This window comes from Canis lupus, chromosome 25 (genome assembly GCF_048164855.1).
Source record: "Canis lupus baileyi chromosome 25, mCanLup2.hap1, whole genome shotgun sequence".
Classification (NCBI taxonomy): Eukaryota; Metazoa; Chordata; class Mammalia; order Carnivora; family Canidae; genus Canis; species Canis lupus.
Genome location: NC_132862.1, coordinates 5,112,443 through 5,133,912, shown reverse-complemented (window position 1 = coordinate 5,133,912; position 21,470 = coordinate 5,112,443). Strand labels below are relative to the sequence as shown.

The following is a 21,470-nucleotide window of genomic DNA, read 5'->3' as shown; positions in this document are numbered from 1 at the left end:
CCTATGTCTCTGCCTCTCTCTCTCTCTGTGTGTGTGACTATCATAAATAAATAAAAAATTAAAATAATTAAAAAATAAAAAAAAATAAAATTTGAACTCCTTAACCATCTGTGAAAATAACTAGTAACACATGAAAATTACAACTTACCAAACATATCCAGTCATATTATCTGATTTATTTATCTGGGTTTCTGTCCTGCAAAGTAGGAATTTTAAATTCAACTTTACTGTTTAAAAGGGAGTGAGTCTTAGATTAAGCAGTTTGTCTAATGACATCATAAGTTGCAGACTCAGTGTTTGAATCTCTGTATTCTGGCTCCCAGAACCCATGATTGTCATCCCATTTATCATTGATAGCCCACTTCTCACTAAAGCTTAGGAACAATGCTAGAGACTTGTATTGCACATGTATAAATCACATGTATTATTTCCTTCTCAGCGTTTATAAAGGCTATGTGAGGAAATTTAGGGACTAAGGAATTTTGTCATTATGGAACAGGGTTAGAATGAGGAGGACCAAGATTTTGACTGAGCCTATGAAAGTATTGAGCCTATATAAGCCTATGAGCCATATTAAGCCTATGAAAGACTGAGCCTATATAAGTATTTTTTTTAGTTCAAAAAATAAATCTAAAAGAAGAAATAGTCCACCCAAATGTTACTTTGTAATTGAGAAGCCCTAAATCATCCTTCGTAAGTGACAACTTACAGTGATTTTGTGATTCACATCTCCTTCAGGTAGGATCCTGGTTGCGGGGAAGGTGTGAAGATTAAAGGAAAGTTACAATGGAGAGGGGTCAATTAGAAAATATTTCTTAAAGGAAATGAATCATTATTAAGCCTTGAACATCAGATAGAATTTACACTGGCAGAAAGGATGGGACGAGAACACTGCATTTAGGAGATCTGATCTAAGCAAGGGCACGGAAGGGATCTGTAGGGACTCCACAGCTACAGCAAAGGGGACGGTGGTTGAAAGTAATAGGGGATGAAGTCGGAGACCAAGGTAAAATGGGAGCATTTGATAAAGGAATCTGAATTTTGTTTTTCTTTCCGTTTTTAAGGTTCCATTTTTCCTTATGTTTACTATATATCCCATCATTATAACAGTAGTTTTTAAAAATAGGAATAAAAGTCATGTAACTCTACCAACTTAACAAATAATTAATTTTTTATTTTCTGTGTTCCCTTGTGTCGCCCATCTACATGCATACATAATCTTAATAGTTGTAATCATAGTGTAATTTTGTAATATAATCTCTTCACATAAAGTTACCTTTGATTCACCTCTCTATAACTGCCTACACTGTGTTAGGGTGTGTATGTGTTCATTTAAGAATTTCTAGACAGTGGATCTGGAATGTATAGTAATTAACCAAAGTTAATATGAAAGCATCTTACTAAATATATATTCTGCCGAAACTGAAGAATCAAGATGAGTACAGAAATTAGAATAATAACTGTTGCTGCCTTTTATTGAGCTGTTATGGTATGTCAGAAGCTCTTATGTACATACCTCTATAATCTGTTTAACAATATCACTCGTACTATTATACTCATTTTATAGATGAGAAAAGATGGGCACAGAAAAAAATAATTTGCCCAAAGTCATACTTGGTATTAAGTGACACTTTTCTACTATACTCTGCTTCCTTTTTCTGGTTCTTACTAGGTATTTCTGTTTGCCTTTATTTTTCAGTCTTTATCTCCCTCTAGACATTGCTATCATAATTTTAGAGACAGGATTAAAAAAAAAAAAAACAATACTGTTTCACATGAGGATCTAGTCAGCTACTGGCTAGATGGCTTAATATTCTAACCATTTTTCCTTACCAACCAGAAACGAATAATAAACTCCTTGGTAATCTAGATTGCTACTGGTTCTTTTTTTCCTAAATATATTGTAAAATATCCTCAAGTTCTGTGGTCTATAGTATTACTTTATAATTGAGATGCTTTTTTTTACCACTGGGAAAGAGCAAAAAAAGTAATCTATTGAGGGCCTGTTCCAAGTGTTCAGCTTATATTCACATCCTAACTTCTTAAAAGCTCCTTGAGACTGTTAAAATATGAAATCACATGTCTACATGCTTTGTAAAGGACTCCTGATAAAGAGGAACCCACCAGGGACACCTAGGTGGCTCAGTGGTTGAGCCTCTGCCTTTAGCTCAGGGTGTGATCCCAGGTTTGGGCATCAAGTCCCACATCAGGCTCCCCACAGGGATCCTGCTTCTCCCTCAGCCTTTGTCTCTGCCCCTCTCTCTCTCTCTCTCTGTGTGTCTCTCATGAATAAATAGATAAATCTTAAAAAAAAAAAAAAAAAGGAAGAACCCACCAAAATTTTCATAAGATCCAAATTTGATTTAATAAGCTAGTTCTTTTAATTAATTCTACCTCTTTTTTCAACTCAGTATGATGACCTGGCTACTATCTAACTGAGGTTTTTTTGTTTCTGTTTTGAGCCTATATATATGTACCATATTCCACCAAGGCCAGTGCTGGGAGTACGGGGTTCTGTAAAACTTGAGATGTCATTAATTTTCTGCCAATAAAAACTACTGACGGTTCTCTCTCTTGATTGTTTTTATGAGAAGAGGGAAGTGTAAGTGTCTTCAGAGAAATAAAGGTGTTTGCTTTGGCTTTGCTTGGATTTCTGCTTTGACTGGCTAGTAGAGTTAGAATAAACAAGTTTTAAGTTTTCAGCAAATATAATCAAGTACAAATATTTCCTAACATTATTGAGTAGTTTAGAGTATTGTCCCTTAAAATAATTGGCTGGGGGGGCACCTGAGTGGTTCAGTTGGTTAATAAGCATCTGCCTTTGGCTTAGGTCATGATCCCAGGGTCCTGGGATTGAGCCCCATGTTGGGCTCCCTGCCCTGCAGGGAGCCTGCTTCTCCCTCTTTCTCTGCCTGCCACTCCCCCTGCTTGTGCAAGTGCACGTTCTCTGTCAAATAAATAAATTAAATGTTTAAAAAAATAATTGGCTGTGAAATTGCCAGAGATGTGTTTCCATTATAACATTAGAACGACATATAATGACAACATATAACTACAACCATAAGCAAATGATAGTTAACAATTTTTGGTACCAAGGAATACCGAAGGCAATAGCTAGAATCAATAATCTACATGTTAATCATATTAATTAAAGGGCTTGGGCAGCCCTGGTGGTGCAGCGGTTTAGCGCCGCCTGCAGCCTGGGGCCTGGGATGTGATCCTGGAGACCCGGGATCAAGTCCCACATCGGGCTTCCTGCATGGGGTCTGCTTCTCCCTCTGCCTGTGTCTCTGCCTCTCACTCTCTCTGAATGAATAAATAAATAAATCTTAAAAAAAAAAAAGATTAAAGGACTTGCTTCAAATGATAGACATACAATATGTCTTAGAGATATGAATGATAATACTATAGGAAAAACTGTTCTGAGCAACTAAATAAATTACATAAAAGCTTTAGAATAAGTTGAGCAAATGTGAAGATAGTAAAAAGTCTTGGTAAGGAGGGAAGGAGATACGGAACATTCAGACATTTACCAGTCTTTCCCCTTAGTGACAGTGACAAGTCATCTAAAACTATTTCTCATAATTGAAGAAAAGATATGGAAATTCTCTATGCATATGTTATGAGGCTCAGGCTTAATAAGACCTACTGTCTTTCTAAATAAAGTTCCAGCCATATTTAGCTGAATTTCATTAGCAGTTTCAGAATCCAGTGTATCAGATGCTTATTGCAGTGTGTTTCCATTCAGGAAAACCTTGAGAGGGGCACCTGCATGGCTCAGTGGTTGAGTATCTACCTTCAGCTGGGGGCGTGATCCCAGGGTCCTAGGATCGAGTCCTGCATCGGACTCCTTGCAGGAAGCCTGCATCTCCCTCTGCCTAGGTCTCTGCCTCTCTCTCTGTGTCGCTCATGAATAAATAAATAAAAGTTTTAAAAATAATAAAGAAAACCTTGAGAGAACAGTTTTGAACTTAGTGCCCTCATGTACTGGCAAGGTAAGAGAAAATCTGACCTTCTGAGTGAGTCTTTCATCACTTTCTGAGAGGACTCATTGCTTGCATTTATGGCCTCTAAAAACTTTTACTTCAAACCACAGGTACTTTTGAATCTCTTGGCCACAGATCTATTCGGGGACCGCTGTTTAGCTTAGGAACAGATGAAAAACTTGAGCTTAAGCTTACACATTGTTAGAAAGCTGTCTTACAGTAAACTATAGTTTTTAATTATTTTTTAAAAGTCTTTGCTATTTATCTTTATGCTTAACATATTTCTCACTTTTGAACTCTTCCCACACCTTCTCTACCTATTTGGTGATACAGTGTGTTTCCCTAATTTTTTATTATGAAAACTTTCAAAGATACAAAAAAGATGCTAGGATAGTAATGTGTGTGTGTGTGTTGTGTTTTGGTGGAACCATTTGGAAGTCGCAGGCATCATGACATGTCATTTCTAAATGCTTTACATAATGGATGACCTAAAAACATGGTCATTCTACACAATTGCAATATATTATGTGATGTACTTTTAATTTTTTTTTTAATTTTTTTAAAATTTATTTATGATAGTCACAGAGAGAGAGAGAGAGAGAGAGGCAGAGACATAGGCAGAGGGAGAAGCAGGCTCCATGCACCGGGAGCCTGATGTGGGATTCGATCCCGGGTCTCCAGGATCGCGCCCTGGGCCAAAGGCAGGCGCCAAACCGCTGCGCCACCCAGGGATCCCTGTGATGTACTTTTAATAAGAAAATTACTATTATATTGTTTTGTATCAATCTCAGACTATGATACTGGTGATGCTATCAGAGATGCTGGGTGGCACTGACCTGGGCCCCACATTACTTGTGATGAGCCCATTTTTAAGCTGTATTATGACTAGATCAGCCCTCCTGCTTCTTATGATTGCAAGACACGCCTTAGCCTATTAGAGAACTTTGTAAAAAACATAGGGTTTATTATTTACATGTCCTAGAGGGTACATGGCATGCCCAGGGCTGCACAGCAGGGTATGCTTAAATAGAGAACAGACATAGCGTTAATGCCTTTTTGGGGGTTAATGGTAGGTTTCCTGAGATTTTGTGGGCTCACTCTTTACTGATGAATTTAAAACAAGAGCAAGAATTAAAGCATTGGAAGGAAAAAAAAAAGTAGGGCCACTCAAGTTATGTGGGTCACTCAGGGCTTTCTCAAAGAGAGACTTCATGTGTGGGGCAGCCTGGCTGTGTTGTGTAGCTGGCAGTCTGTTTATTTGAGATGTCTTTGAAATGGAGATCTCAGCAATGAAAAGCTTAATGTCAGCACTTATACTACAGTCAGCTAACGTTGCCATTTATATTTTAACATTTATTCATTTTTGTACAATAAAGACTTGTGAAAATTTAAGGAAAGTTGCAAATATTCATTAGGCTTTTTTCTGAGAAAGCATCCCAACAACCTCAGTTAACCAGTAGATTCCTCTGTTTAATTCTTGGCTGACATCACAGGACCTCTCAATAGGTGTTACCAGTAGATGGCAAGACATCACAAACAATCAAGAAATAGAAGCAATTACTGCTTTTTAGTGGGGTTTTTTTGGCATGAAAAAGTAAACTTTTCTTCATGGCATGATCAGATGACTGTCCATGTAACTGCTTCTGAATTCCTTGTGATCACCAGTGAGTCCACTGAAAAACAGAGTTTATTTAAATGGATCCTAGTCATTCCTACAGGGAAAAAGAAAAAAGCCAACACAATGTACTTCTGGCTCCTACTACCACAGAAAAGTCTGGTTGTGACTGTGCAGAACTTTTTTCTTGCTAAACATGTCATATGACACTCTTGTTTTTCATAATAAAAATTGTAAGCTGCAGAAAGCTTACTTGTTTGCTGAAGTCTTTTAATAAATATTTTACCAGCTTTGCCAGAGACAGATTTGTCATCTGGTGGACACAGTGTCTGCATCTTAAGGTGATTCGGCAACAGAAAAGGGGTAGTGTCAAAATTGAGGCCTGGCAGCTCCTGTCGCAGTTGTGCTTTTGTTTTGCTTTTAGGCATTCCAAATGCTGCTAGAGTTCTTGGAGCAAAATATTGCCAAGGTTTGGGAAACGCTTTTTTTTTTTTTTTTTTAAAGATTTTATTTATTTATTCATGAGAGACACACAGAGAGAGGCAGACACATAGGCAGAGGGAGAAGCAGGCTCCATGCAGGGAGCCTGATGCAGGACTCGATCCCAGGACCCCAAGATCACGCCCTGAGCCAAACAAAGGCAGGTACTAAACCACTGAGCCACCCAGGGATCCCCTGGGAAATGCTTTCTTAAAGTATTATTATTACCCTGTAAGAGTGTGGATCTTCTCTCCAGTCTGGTGCTTTTGGATTAATATGCCAGCCAAATTTGTTTCATTACAAGTCTATTTATTAATATGCATAATAATTATTAAGCCTATGTTTTCTGGCACTTCACTACAAAAGATTTTGCTCCTTGAGGGATTGACCACCCACCCCACCCTGCCTTATCCTTTTTTTGTATACCTCACACTGTAGTCTCTGTATTAACTACTTGGTGGTAACATCATTACATAGTGAGCTAAATTGAATCAGTATTCATATATGTGTATGTGTATATATGTATGTATGATTAGTTTTACAGTCATAAACAAGAGTACATCTTTTATTAACCCCATAGATACATTCCTATTCAAAAGGGGAAATCAGAATGAATAGCAAATTTGAAGAGAGTCAGAACATTTTCCTGTCTGTGTAGACATTAAAATTGTAGATTTTTTCTTTCATAACTGATAAAACCAATACAGTAAGGAAAATTAACTTGGTATCCAGAGGTTGAAGAATAGGACAGACTACTGTCTTTATATATGTTGAAGGCGGTGGACTCTTTTATAAGGACATAGAAAGTTTTTTGTCCCTTCAAACCATTTACATTTGCAGTGGAGAAAATTCTAATTACCCATTTAATGTTCTTTTTCTATAAAAAGCCTACCTGAAACCAGCACAGTGTATATATGTCTTTTAATTACTTTGCCTTCTAAAGACTAAAGTACCAGAAACAAAACAAAGGAGCAAAGGGAAAAAATGGAGAGAGAGAGACAAACTAAGAAACAGACTCTTAATCTACAGAAAACAAACCAGAAGGGGGTTGGGAGGAAGGGAGGTCTAAACAGGTGATGGGGATTAAGGAGGGCACTTGTAATGAGCACCCTGGGATGTATGGAAGTGTTGAATCACTGTATTCCACACTTAAAACTAATATTACACTGTATTTTAACTCACTGGAATTCAAATAGTGTTTTTTTTAAAAAAGACTAAAGTGTCAGTGACTTAGTACAACTGTGGTAAAATGTTGAGAGTGTACAGATCCTTACTGTGAATAAATTTATCATGCCCTAGAAGGAGTATTGCCTTGTAAAATGTATTAGAAGCAAAGCTGTCCAATTTTATAGACCAAAATATAAAATTAAAACATCAGAGCATGAAGTGGAAATTTGTAACTTCCATAAGGACATTTGCTTTAGCACAGAATTAGTGAGAATTGTTCTGTAGCTTGCTACTGCCACCTACTGGTTCTCAATTCTTGTATTTCTAGCTACTGGTTTACTGTAATACATAGAAATAAAAGGAAATTAGGTCTGTTTATTGGAATCCTTAAAATATTTTTTCTGAGAGCGAGACAGAATTTTTATGTGGTCCACACAAGGTTTCCTTTGTAGTACACTTTTAGTGAACAAACTCTAAGTCTCTCTCCACTGTTAACAATGTGCTATTTATCTGTTTGAGTTTCTGATCAAACCTTTTTTCCCTTTGTCTTTTCCTAGTTTAATGGATCGAGAAGTTGCATTGCTTGCTGAAATGGACAAAGTGAAAGCTGAAGCAAGTAAGATTGATCTGTAGTTAAAGCTATTGCCAGTTAGTAGATATCTGCCTTCCAACCCTCATAACAAAAGCTCCATATAAATGCCAGCCACTATAAGAGTTTACTTATTTATTTATACAATCTTGAGCAGTTGTATTGCCCTGGCATTTGAATCCTGTCAAGTGAAACAACTTTGTAAGAACCTGTTTTTGTAATATTTTTGAATTTTAGTACTTTGAATGTAAAGTCCACTGCATCATGGTATCTACCACCACAGCATCAACTTAGGGGAAGAAAGTATCCTTCCAGGTGCCTGGGTTTTGTTTTATTTTGTTTGTAGCTTTCAGTGATTGAACAAGTCCATTTGGTTTTTTTGTTTTTTTGTTTCTTTGTTTTTTTGTTTTTTACTTGGCAAAAAATGTTTGGCATAATCAGAAGAGACTTCCCAGGGTTACCCACACATTAGTGTAAACATTACTGTCATTACGTACCTCAGAACTTTCTTTGTTTTCTCGATTTGTAGAACAGTCTTCACTCAGTGTCTGTGATCGTCAGGTTGGGGAAGTCAATGATACAAGATTTTAGGATATCATGACTAGGGTTCCTTGAAAGCTTACTAAAAGATTCTGAAAGAGTAGAGTCTAACTTGGGTAATCTGTGAGGTTTTTGTAGCGAAAAACCAGATACCTGTTTTTTGTCATTTCTGTTAAAGGTTAGGTAAAAGATACACAGCTGTATGAAAAGAAGAGAATGTCAATTGCAGCTTCTACAAAGGCATTGATCTGGGGCTTTTCAGCAGCAGATTTTACCTTCATGAGTTGAATGCTAGATTTGTAATTAGGAGGGCTGTTTCTTTTAACCTGCTCTCAAACTGGTAAGAATGGAAATAGGTTGAGATGATGACTCACAATTAAATCATTTGTGTTTATGGTCATGGGTCAGAGGAGGCACTGAGCTGAGTTCAGTTTTGACCTGAAATGTCGAACAGGTACTCTACTGTTTTTCAGAGGTGATATTTCATTTAAATCGAGTGGTATATCCTGAAATGTCTAAATGTGACAATTTCACTCCATTCTTATACTTATGTGTTCTATTTTGAAGATGAAGTTTCAGATGAACTAGTAAAACGATATAATCCTTACATTTGAGAAGATGTTTTTTTAAAAAATAGAACTTTTATAGAAAATTCCAAGCGTACTTCAAATAGAAGGGCTAATATAATTAACTGCCATCATCCAGTTTCAACTAATTATGAATTCATGGTCAATCTTATTTTATCAAATTAAGACATACAGAGTGTTACTTAATTTCATCAATTGTATATCTGTATCTCCTTTCTCTCATGCTAAAAATCTTGGTTCTCAATGTCACTAAATGTAATTACTCCTTTACCAATACTATCAAGAAGGTGCTTCTTTTTCTTTTTTACACATAATCGTTTTATTAATTTATATGTTCATAGTACTTGACAGCTTAGAGTTTTTAAAACTCATTTATCTAGGATCTTCACATTAACCTTATGAGGTAATTAGATTTTCCTGTGTTTCATTCAATAAATGAAAAAACTAGTCCTTTGGAAAAACTGTGACTTGTCCAAAGTTATGTAATTGGGTCCTCTGATATGTATGGAGATCTTGACACATTTCCTCCATGTTGGGATCTATGATTTTGTCTTAGAATCCTAGAGTATGGTAGCTGAGAAGCAAGTAAATTTGACATAAATGGCAGATAGGTTTTATCTTGGGAGCCAGACCAAGTAGATCATTTGTAGCTATTGGACCTTGGTGTCAAGAAACTTTTGTAGGCACATTCCTCACTTATTGGTAAAGGGGATTAATCAGATTTGGGGAGGGGCAAAACCCATGGGTGGCATACACATGGCAGTCAGGTTAAGCAAAATTGCTGAAGACATTCAGCTCTTTGGAATACCTGATGTAGCTCTTGGAAAATTCTATTTATTTTCTAACATAAATTTGGCTAATTTCTAAGTAGGTTACAGGATTCTATGTATAACAGTTAGGAACTGAGTTTGCATGTAACAGAATGGCCTAAATAAACGAGAATTTATTTTTCTCCCATGAAATGAAAGGTCCAGAGGTAAGTGATTAGGGCCGGCAAGACATCCCCAAAATGACATGAGGAACCCAGGCTTCTTTGTTTTTGTACCCATCCATCCTCGGAGTGTGCTTATGGTCAAAAGATACTTCCTAAGGCTCCAGTTGAGGAGAGGCAAAATGTTACATGCTGGCTAAGACTCCTTTAAAGAGTTTTCCTGTAGGGATGCCTAGGTGGCTGAGCAGTTGAGCGTCTTCCTTCAGCTCAGAGCATGATCCCTGGGTCTGGGGATTGAGTCCCACATCAGGCTCCCTATGAGGAGCCTCCTTCTCCCTTTGCTTGTGTCTCTGCCTCTTTGTGTGTCTCTCATGAATGAATAAATAAATAAAATCTTTAAAACTAAATAAATAAATAGTTATCCTAGTAAACCTCACCCCGTGAGTTCTGCTTAGATCTCAGTGACCAAACCATATCACATGACTATCTTATCTGTAGCAAAGGCAGGAAATGTAGAGTTTTACCTAAGCAGATTGGTACCCAAAACATTGGACTTCCAGTAAGAGGAAGAGGAGAATGGATATGCAATTGGCTAACAGTCTTTGCTACAATCCACCCCTCAGCTACCCAACGTCCCTTTTAAAAAAGAAAAGAAAAGAAAACTGGGAACACACTCAACCTCCTCCTCAATGGCAGTACCTCCAAAGACTCATCTAGTTAATATATTCAGCTGAAAGTCCAGAACTGCTGGGTAATTTCAGATCTTTTGACAGGTCTGAACATGGCATGTTGTGGTCTGGGATCCCATATGTTAAAAGAAAAGCTAAATGCCCCCTTCTCCAATATTATACAGATAGAGAAAGAAGAGAATAATTATAGTAAAAATTCCCACCTGGGAAAGCAATGATCCAAACTTACTAGACAGGAATAGCAGAGTCCCTGCCCTTGGGTAGAGAAAGTTCCTTGGTTCATATGGCAGCTCCTGGTTCTGCTTCCTTGGAGGGTTTCTTTGGCTCCTGTCCTCTGTATCCCCTGGTTCTCTACTCTGAAAGATTTTTTTTTTTTTTCAAATTGTCTGTTGTCTTTGATGGCCATATCTGAGTTATATATCTGGGAGCATGCCTAAGAATATACTTCTTATATAAACAACCTAAATGTCCACCATTAGGAGACTTGGTAAATAATGATAGTATAGCCACATAGTAGAATACAGTGTGGCTGTTAGCAGTGAGGGAGATCCAGCGTATTAATAGGGAGTGAACTTTGAGATATGTTAAGTAAAAATAGCTAAGGTAAAGGAAAAGATCATGTATATGATATACTCCCATTCGTGAAAAGAGGGGAAAGGGACAGAGATTTGCTGTGTATGCATAGAATACATTTGGAAGGATACATAAGAAATTGTTAACATTGATTTTTCTACCGGGAAGGGAACTACAAAATCAGAGGTCGGAGGGGCGCTTTTACTTTTCATCTTACACCCATTTATTCTAGGTGAATTTTTTTTTACCATGGGTACATATTTTCTGTTTTAATTTATATGTTGCTTGATAAAAAAATTTTTTAACTGAGGAGAAAGAGAAATGACAAATGATTTATGAGTCTTTATGATTCATAAAAAGTGTTTACCATTTAACTGACTTCAGAGTCCCTCAAGAAAGTGGAAACGGGACCTTTGATATTTTCATTTTCTGGATGGGTGGGCAGCTAAGCCTTTGGCTGTCCAAATACATACTGTAAGGCCCATATTTCCAATTTTTCTTTATCCTGTTTAGCAGAATGTAAGAGTCATACTCTCTTTTTCTCCATAGTGGAAATTTTGCTCAGCCGACAAAAGAAAGCTGAACTTCTAAAGAAGATGACTGATGTGGCTGTTCGAATGTCAGAGGAGCAATTGGTTGAGCTCAGAGCTGATATCAAGGTAAAACTTCCTTCTCCTTTCTGCCTTGCTTCTTATCCTCGGGGACTAAAGCAGCAAATCTCCATAATTCATGGCCATGCCTAATTATTGAACTCAAAATCTTCTCCTCTCAAACCTGGACCTCTTCCGTGTTCCTTTTCTCTATAAGTGGTGCTGTCATCTATCCAGGTGTCCAACCTGGAAACCTTAGCAAATTTCTCCTTTCCCATATTAAATCTATCAGCAGATCCTGTCCATTTGACCTCCTGCTAAATCTCAGATCTGACCTTTTCTCCCCATCTCCATCACCACCATCATGGTCAAGCTACTATTATCTCGCTTGGACTTCCATCATAGCCTTTTAACTGATTCCACCCCCCACTTTGCCACTGCCCACCTTCCCCAGTCCTCCATATCTGTTCCTCACGCTACAGTCACTTGCTTCAAACATTTCATTGCTTTTAGGATAAAGACTATAATCCTTAACATGGCCTGTAGGGCTGTGCAGGGTCTGGTTCTGCCACCATCTCATTTCACACCATGCCCTCTCTGCCCCTTGTTCTCTATACTCTAGCCATCTTAGCTTCTCCTTTCCATAAACATATTCTGTTCCCTCCTGCTAGAAGGCTATTGCATATGCTTTTCAATCTGAACAAAACTCCCACTCCCAGCACACAGGGGACTTGTGACCTGCTCATCCTTCCTGACTTTCCTGTCTTATCCCCTACTTTGTGCTTTCATAGCATACTTATCATTTTGTGTTTATTTGACTGATCTGTCTTCCCAACTAGATTGTGAACTTTACAGTGGCAGGAACTAGCATAACTCCAGTATAGTGCCTTGGCACATAGTGGGTATTCAGTAAATACTTAAATGGTTTTTTGGTTGATTCTGATTTTATGAGAAAAGTGAGCAGTTTGAGATGTTGATTATATTGTAATCTGTTTATAAAGATGACCTAGGTTCAACACTCCTATATCTTAAATTCTTTATATAAAAGAACAATGTTTCTGAGACTAAGGGTAGAAGCCTGAAAGAGGTTGAGGTGTTCATGGGTAGCTGTGGACACTGGCATTCTAAATGATTGTTTATAACTTGTGAGCTGTGTGAACAAGAGGAGTTGTCTGTCCCTTCTCCTGAGTCCTTAACCTCTGTTCTTTCTAAACGCATGAGACTTACTGCCATCTTTAAGAGGAATGCTTGTCTCAGAGGTGATTTCACAGTCTTTGTAAAATAAAAGCAGGTGGAAAATCATCTAAGCCTTTTCAGGTATCCTTGTTACTGTTCTGACCCAGTCTTTAACTCCTTCCCCTTAGACTCTGTTGGGCTGAAATAGCAAAGTAATGCCAATATGAAATTACCGTTTCTGATTAACTAGAACTATATTACTAAAAATTACAGAACGTCGTTTCACATTGATGCTAGTCAGTCTCATTCAACTATCTGGGAGAAGCCGGAAACCCCTTTGGAATTAGACGAGAGTTCTGGCTCTCACAGGCTTCATCTGTTCTCCTTCCCACATGGTTAAAAAGCTGCTAGAAATATTTCTGCAGGCTGACTAAGGATCTGTTTCTCTCCACGTTTTCAGTGTACTGAAGTGGGTGCTGTGCAAGTTAAATGTCTTATTTCCAGATCATTTTATTTCCGTCATTCCTGTTATGTCTCTGGCTCAACAAACCCTAGAATTTGTTTCAGAATTACTCTGACTGATATTAATGTCTGAAGGCTTTATGTTAGAGTTTCATGTGCTTTCCTAAGCCAAAGTGTACTCTGAAGCTTTAGGACTTCAAGGCTCAGAGGGAATTTTGATGTCTCCTTTCCCATTTTACTGCTTGTAGATCCATCCCAGGGATTCTGATGCATTTGATTGTAACCCTTGAAAATCCAAAGTGGAATTAGATCACCTACTAGAGGACTGCCTGAGAGTTCAATTCTTGTAAATTATATCTAGGCCTTTTTAACTTTTCTTTTTCGCCTCCTTTTCATCTGGGAAAAAAAAATTATGTCAAGCTACGTTGGAGATTGTTTACTGAAAGACACCCCCAGAAGCGCTTTATTCTTGATATGTTTCTCGTCCCACAGTCTCTAGCTAGTTTTGACCCGAGGGGTTGGTTACTTCTCAGTACAGTCTGCTTAGAAGGATTAAATTATTTGCAGCACAAACCTTTCTCATTTGCAAGGTTGGCTTTTCACACGAATGATTTTCCACCTCAGGAAGTTGTCACCACTTCAAGGACTATAACAAATCCTACTTTATAAAGGGATGAAGCGGGTTTCCTAAGGAAGTCCCTATTAAAAAACACCAAGCCATCTATTTACATGGAATCATTGTTGTAACTTATGAGCATTTTTGCTGCCTCTGGGCTTTGGTATAAAATGGAACAATATAGAGAGTAGCCAATAGTGGAAAGATGGCCCTCTACTATAAACTTTTTCTTCTATCTTTATAATTTATTTCTCTTGATTTATACCTAATGGACTTTGGCCATGATGTAGCATTTCATAAAGCTCCCCAATAGACTTCTCTTTGGGCCTTAAGGAAATGACTGAATTTTCGTCAGTCACCCAGCATAGGTAATATAATGGCCATTTTGCAAAATTTGAAGCAGTAAAAAAGAAGACAGTGGAAAACAATTCTGTTTCATCTCTCTATAGCAAGCTCTGGTTCCCATGTATCCTGCTTGTCTCACCTGGAGGCTCTTCTTTGTCCTTTCTCCAGCACTTTGTTAGTGAGCGTAAATATGATGAGGATCTGGGACGAGTAGCTCGGTTCACCTGCGATGTAGAGACTCTAAAGAAGGACATTGAGTCATTTGGACAAGGTGAGATGGAGAGGGATTCTGGGTGCTAAAGGTGGTAATGAGAAGACCACCCATCAGAGACCAAAGTTGTGGCTTCTCCACGGATTCGTCTTTAATGACTCTTGTGTTTTTGTTTGTTTGCTTGTTTTTGTGAAAAGTAATTCTGAGATACTTTAGTCACTGGATGCAAATTCTTTGAGCTCAGAAGATGGGTGTTTTCCAGCTCCCTAAATTTGCAATGTTCTGAGGCTCTGGAGTCAGACCAAGTTTGAATCGTTGCCTTTATATTAACCTCTGGAACTTCATTTCACTCCTCTCCCAACTGGAGAGATAATGATATCTGCCTGGCCTGGCACAGAGTAGGTGTGCCAGGTGTGCTCCCCCTCCCCTGGCTTTAAGGGGAGGGGGAGCCGTCCCCTAAGGTGAGAGCTTATAGGGATGCACCAGTTAAACCCTGAGCCCAGCTCCTTTGTTCTTTCTGTGTCAGTATAAAAGTGAAGTTGGACCTAGAGCAGTGATTGTGAATTCAACATCAGTCCAGGCTTAAAATCAAGAAAAATATGTAAGAGGCTGTTTTAAGTCATTGAATTCTGACAAAGTTTGAAGTGAAAATATTCATATTTTTCAGATACATTGGTATTTTGAATTTGGGATTATTTTTGCAGAAAAAACCTTGAGAAGATACATGTTATAAAGACTAGTTCTGTTCATATTTAACTAATCTTGGTTATTTATATCTTGTATCATACAAATTTTTTTAAAAAAAGCATTTAGCTTTTTATTTACCTCTTTCTTTCTTTGTCAAGTCAGTACTTCAAAATGTTCCTGCATAGGAAACTGAACATATGGCCCATACTATTGTTCCTAGGCTTAGTCAGCTGCTGGAGCTGTAGCCAGGAGTTTAGTAGGAAATGCTGAGGAGTCATTAGTTGGTGGGGGAACGGTTTCTCCGATCTCACACTGTTCTCCTGTCTCTGAGCAGTTCCCTTACAAAGCAGTGGAGATTCACTAACTGGAATTTAAATAAAAACTTGAAGAAAAAAAAAAAAAAGCAAAGAAGTGGGGGTTTGGAAGGAGTGGAAGAAGAAAGCAGAGATTTTGCTTCCTGTTACCCATTTTATAAGCTTATCTTTACAACTACTCAAGCAGACAGTTCTTTGTCTTAAATTGCTTATTGTGAAATGGAGAAATAGGAAAAACCTTACCCATTATGCTCTTCCATCATATGACAACATACTTCTCGTGTTTTTGTTCAGTGTCCCATCCAAAGAACAGCTACTCAACCAGATCTCGATGTAGCTCAGTTACATCTGTGTCCTTGAGTAGCCCATGTGATGCCTCTGCTGCTTCCTCTTCCACCTGTGCCTCTGCAACCAGCCTTACAAGTGCTAACAAGAAAAACTCGGCACCAGGAGAGACGCCTGCAGCCATAGCAAACCCCAGTGGCCGGCCCTACCAGCCTCATCGAGAGGTAACCCAGGTTCCACAGTAAGCCAGTTATGGAGGAAAGTAACCGGATCATTACAGTCTAAATGCTGACAGCTCAGTACATTACCTTCCTCTCTCGATGCCCGTTCCACACCTATTTTGAATCTCTCCAGGCCCAGTTAGTTCCAGAGAAAGCATTTGGCACATTTGTTCCAAACCACCAGCTAGCTAGATTTCCTGTTGCCAAGACTGCTGACTTTCTGATGTTGGCGGCGATCCTAGCTATTGTAGGTAGTATTGCCTGGTAATTAGTCACACAGGGAGTCATGCACCCATCTCGAGGTAGAGGAGCACCACAGTGGCAGGTTCACCAGAGTGCATCTGAAGCAGCAACTCTATAGAAGCACAGTGTGGAATATATCAGGGAGGGAGAGTGTGAACCTGGTGGTGTTGGAGAACAAACACCAGAAAGTTGAAGCATAATCCGTAGTTTCTTTTCTTGGCTTGAAGAAGATACACAAGATCAATTCAAAGCAGCGCTGTGCAGAACTGGTATTACATTGAAAGTAGAGGACAAAAATAACACCCCATGCCAGCAGCTTTCTGGTTTGTAATGTGAAAGATGTCCTGAATGTCAGAGCAGCATGATTTCATCTATGGTTCAATGATGTATAGCAAAACAGATTACAATGATGTCTATTTTATTATTCCAGATGTTCATTGTCTTTACCAAGGGCTTGTGATCTGCAGAGTTCAGACATGTGATAAGATACTTGCCCAGCTAAAGAAAAGTGAACGCCAGGTGGAGAGCCTAGGGGTGAAAGGTGGGGCAAAAGTAGGGAAGGATTTATTAATTCTGGTGCCATGGCTAGGTTGGATTGGCTGACAGAATTTTGGGAGTCTTAGCGATAGCTGAGTCCCGAGCATGGGATACCACAATTTAGGCTTTTGGAATACTCCTGTAAGCTGAACTGGAACAGACAGGGTGCCATAATGCCAGAGTGCTTTGAACATTGTATTCTTCTTTCCTCAGGTATTGCCAGGGAACAGACGAGGAGGACAAGGCTACAGGCCACAAGGCCAAAAGTCCAATGACCCGATGAACCAAGGGCGACATGACAGTGTGGGCCGTTACAGAAATAGCTCATGGTATTCATCTGGTTCCAGGTATCAGAGCGCTCCAACCCAGGCATCAGGAAACATTAGTGAGCGGGGCCAGGCCCACTCTGCAGGGACCAATGGAACTGGAGCCAGCATGGAGCCCAGCCCACCCAAGCCCTCATTCAAAAAGGGGCTCCCCCAGCGCAAACCTAGGACCTCTCAGCTTGGGGCTGTGAACTCTTGAGGGCAGTTCCAGTTGGCCTCCCTCCTCTATCCCACACAATTCAACTTGGTAACTGGACTTCTTAGGAAACTTATAGTTAGATGTAATAACAAAAAGAAGTTTACGCATATCACTTTTTATGCCATTCTAAATATTTTTGGTTTCTTCTCTCCTCATTTTCTCTTTTACTGTTTTTGGAGGGAAAGGTGTTTATTCCCTTGACCTTTCCCAATGTTATGGATTGATTCTGATGGGTCATTTCCACCAGGAATCACGGGCAACTGATGCCAGGTTTCCCGAGGGTCATCAGTGCCGTTCTGGGTGCACCTTTCAGTTGCCGGAAGAGGCCTTCCTCAGCCCCTCCCTCTGTACAGGCTCTCAGGGGGAGGTGGGTCAGGGCTGGGCCAGCTGCCTTGCCAGCCAAAGCAGAAGCCACACATCCCAGTCGGTGCCCTCTACACGACAGTGTAACCAGGAAGCGCAGCGAGGGGCTTGTGTACTGTACTGAATTAGCCCGAGAAGGGAAAATTCAGTTGGTGAAAAGGAAAGAACACTAGAAACTGAGAATCTGCCTCTGCTCCCAGAATGTGCTTGAGATTGACACTCAGATCAGGGTTTCAGTCTCCTGCTTGGCACCGTAGCTTCACCTGCAGTCTCTTCAGAATGCCCACAGCCTCGTTTCCTGTCACCTTAGACTGCAGACCAGTCTAGGGAAGTCTACGGGAAAGTAGCATTTAATTAAAGGAAAAAAAAAAAAAAGTATTTCTTTGTTTCAATGTTTGAAGATTTTTGTTGTTATTGTTTCCCCTTGTTCCTGAATCCTATTCTGATCCTCAACCACATTTATAGCAATATAATTAGTGTTGATCTAAGGTGTTACCCATCAAAAAATGGCCACGGCCTTTATAGTTGAATAAATAAAAACAACTGTGTAAATGTTCCCATCTCTGTTTCACAGCAGCAAATGCCTCCGTTTCATTATCTGGTTTTCTTTGGGCCTCGTGGGGTAGAGGTATCTTGGGCAGCTTGTTTGGGGGGTTAAATTAAGGTGGCTGCTTCCTGAGTCATTTGTCCACCGCTTAGCTTTGGAACCAGATGAAAATGTGAAGGCCAGCATGAGCAAATGCAGCTGTTGTTGCGGGACAGGATTCATAGTATAGGGAACAGTGACTTTCCAAGGGAGGCATGCCAGTTTTGAAAAACCACCGTTGCCAATGGCTCTCCTGGGCTACCCTCTCTCCTCTGCTGCCTGCCCCTTGACAGGAGTAGTGAATGTAACGGTATAATTGAGCTACTGCATGTTAGCAGGTGGCACTGGGGCCAGACCCCTCCACCCCACACCGCCCCCAGCATCCATGACTGAGTAACAGCTGAGCTTTTTCCTTCTCCAGCATTTGTCCTCTGGAGTCTGAAGTCCAGGCTGTAAGCGGCAGTGGTGCAGAACTTCGCTGCCTCAGGGCTTCCCTTGGCTCTTCAGCTGCAGCTGAGCTAGCTGCTGCCCGGGTTCAGGTTGGGTGAACAGATTGAGAGAGAGAAAGAGAGAGAGAGGAGAGAGAGTGTGTGTGTGTATGTGTGTCTCGGTTAAAAAAAAAAAAAAAGTAGTCAAGGAATACTGGGAAGCCATTTTCTAAAGGGCTGATCACCTTATTTTGGGGAATTTGTCCAGCAACACCCATCAGCCCACTGAGTGTCAGTGAAAAGCCCTGCCTTTCTGATTAATTGCTTCCCTGTAGTTTATAGAAAAATCCAGAGATTGAAGTAACCTTGAAGGATTGTAAGGTCTATCCCTGTAACCAGGTGAGATTGTATTTAACCTCCTAGGTGGACGGGAGGCCACATGTTTATCAAAACCACCTTGAAGAGAGGTGCCTGGCTGGCTCAGTCTGTGGAGTGTGTGACTCTTGATCTCAGGGTCATGAGTTCCAGCCCCACAGTGGGGGGGAAGATTAGTTAAGGGGAAAAAAAAAAAACCCACCTTGATGTTGAAATTAAAATCTCATTATAGAGAAATATTTGAGGATTTTTTGTATGATCATAAAATGTCATACCAAAATTACACCTTATTTTTACATTTTGGTTTTAATTACAAATTAACATTTTTTTTCTAAAGATTTTATTTATTCATTCATGAGTCATAGAGAGAGAAAGAGGCAGAGACACAGGCAGAGGGAGAAACAGGCTCCATGCAGGGAGCCCAATGTGGGACCCGATCCCGGGTCTCCCAAGACCAGGCCCTGGGCCAAAGGCGGCGCTAAACAGCTGAGCCACCTGGGCTGCCCCAAAATTATCATTTAAAATAGCAAATAATAAAAAATTAATTAATTAATTAATTAAAATAAAATAAAATAGCAAATGCAGAAATGTAAAAGAAAAAAGTTAAAGTGAGGCGCCTGGTGGCTCAGTTATGAAGCATCTGCCTTCCACTCAGGTCATGATCTCAGGGTCCTGGAATCAAATCCCACGTGGGGCTCCCTGCTCAGCAGAGTCTGCTGCTCCCTCCCTCTGTGTGTTCTTGCATTTTCCCTCTAGCTCTCACTCTCTCTCAAATAAAATCTTTAAAAAGTGGGCACCTGGTTGGCTCAGTGATTGAGCGTCTCCCTTTGGCCCAGGGCGTGATCCCAGGGTCCTGTGATCTAGTCCCACATCAGGCTCCCCACAGGGATCTGCTTCTCCCTCTGCCTATGTCTCTGCCTCTGTGTGTGTGTGTGTCTCTCATAAATACATAAATAAAATCTTTTTTTTTAATCTTTAAAAAAAAGTTAAAGTTTTCTACCCTCCCATTCTATTCCTCAGAGTAATTACTTAGTAATTTGGCATTTATCCTTATAGATCTTTTTCAGAGCATATACGTGCACATACCCATGGATACATAGGCTTTTAATTTTTTTTTTTTTATAAAACAAGGATACAAGGGATCCCTGGGTGGCGCAGCGGTTTGGCGCCTGCCTTTGGCCCAGGGCGTGATCCTGGAGACCTGGGATCGAATCCCGCGTCACGCTCCTGGTGCATGGAGCCTTTTTCTCCCTCTGCCTATGTCTCTGCCTCTCTCTCTCTCTGTGACTATCATAAATAAATAAAAATAAAAATAAAAAAACAAGGATACAATATGCATTTGATAATTCTCTTTAAAAACAATATATCTAAGCCATAATTCCTTTAGGATTTTGTGTTGTAGATGTTCTCCTAAATTTGTCAGTTGGACTTTTTTCAGTGAAGAGAAGTTAGACTTAAGTTTGAACCGTACAGCCCATTTCTTTTTTTTTTTTTTTTTTTTAATTTTTTTGTACAGCCCATTTCTTGCTCCCTGTAATAGCTCTGAGCTTCCCAAGAGAAGGGGGCTCCGCCTGCTGTGTGTTCCGAGACGACCTGCCTAATGGTCATTTTCCTTCCTTTCTGCTTTGCTTAGGGATCAGTGTCTTGCCCTTTCCCAGCCTAGGGATAGGACCGAAACTTCAGGTGGTTTAGTTCTGTCAGTTATATGCCACTTGAGAGAGAAAATTTAAATTAGCCTGGCTTCATTACAAACACCAAATACTTCCTAAGCCCCTTAATGATGGCAATTTAAAAATTCACTTTTTAAAAAAAGTTTTTTTTTTTTTAAGGTACAAAAGGATACACGATGGGAAATAAAAAATCCTCCCCTACCTTGTCCCACTCCTCAGAAGAAATCACTGATAAATTTCTTATATATCTTTCCACAAATTTTTTAAATCCAAACACGCAAATATATATTTTTCTCTTTTACATAAATGGGAATCCTACTATGCCTACTCCTCTATAACTTGCTTTTTTCACTTCTTTTATAGCTAGTATTTAAGAAAAATCAATATATATAAATGGTAAACAATAACAACAACTAAACAGTTTAAAAGAATATGTGGAGAAAAATAAGCCTCCACCCCACTATGGACTATTTGTCCCTTCCCCAGAGGCAGCCACTAAGTTTCTCGTATACCCCTCCGGAGATTTTCTATACTAGCACGCATACATCATAAGAATGTCCACAACTTCTGGGTACCTGGGTAGCTAAGTTGGTAGGGCCTACTCCAACTCTTGGTTTCTGTTCAGGTCATGATCTCATGGGTCCTGGGATCAGACTGTGTCAGCCTCCTTGCTCAGTGG

At 39.6% G+C, this 21,470-nt stretch overlaps 1 protein-coding gene across 1 annotated transcript in view; it reads left to right on the top strand.

Annotated features, from left to right (window-relative positions):
* The window catches only part of SPATS2 (spermatogenesis associated serine rich 2), a 66,998-nt gene extending 48,706 nt beyond the window's left edge, over positions 1-18,292 (top strand). Inside the window, exons 8-12 of the mRNA XM_072798127.1 lie at positions 7,806-7,864; positions 11,707-11,816; positions 14,515-14,617; positions 15,853-16,067; positions 17,058-18,292. Coding sequence (XP_072654228.1) covers positions 7,806-7,864; positions 11,707-11,816; positions 14,515-14,617; positions 15,853-16,067; positions 17,058-17,369 — 799 coding nt within the window. The 3' untranslated portion in view covers positions 17,370-18,292. The remainder of the gene's footprint in view (positions 1-7,805; positions 7,865-11,706; positions 11,817-14,514; positions 14,618-15,852; positions 16,068-17,057) is intronic.
* The last annotated feature ends 3,178 nt before the right edge of the window (positions 18,293-21,470 follow it).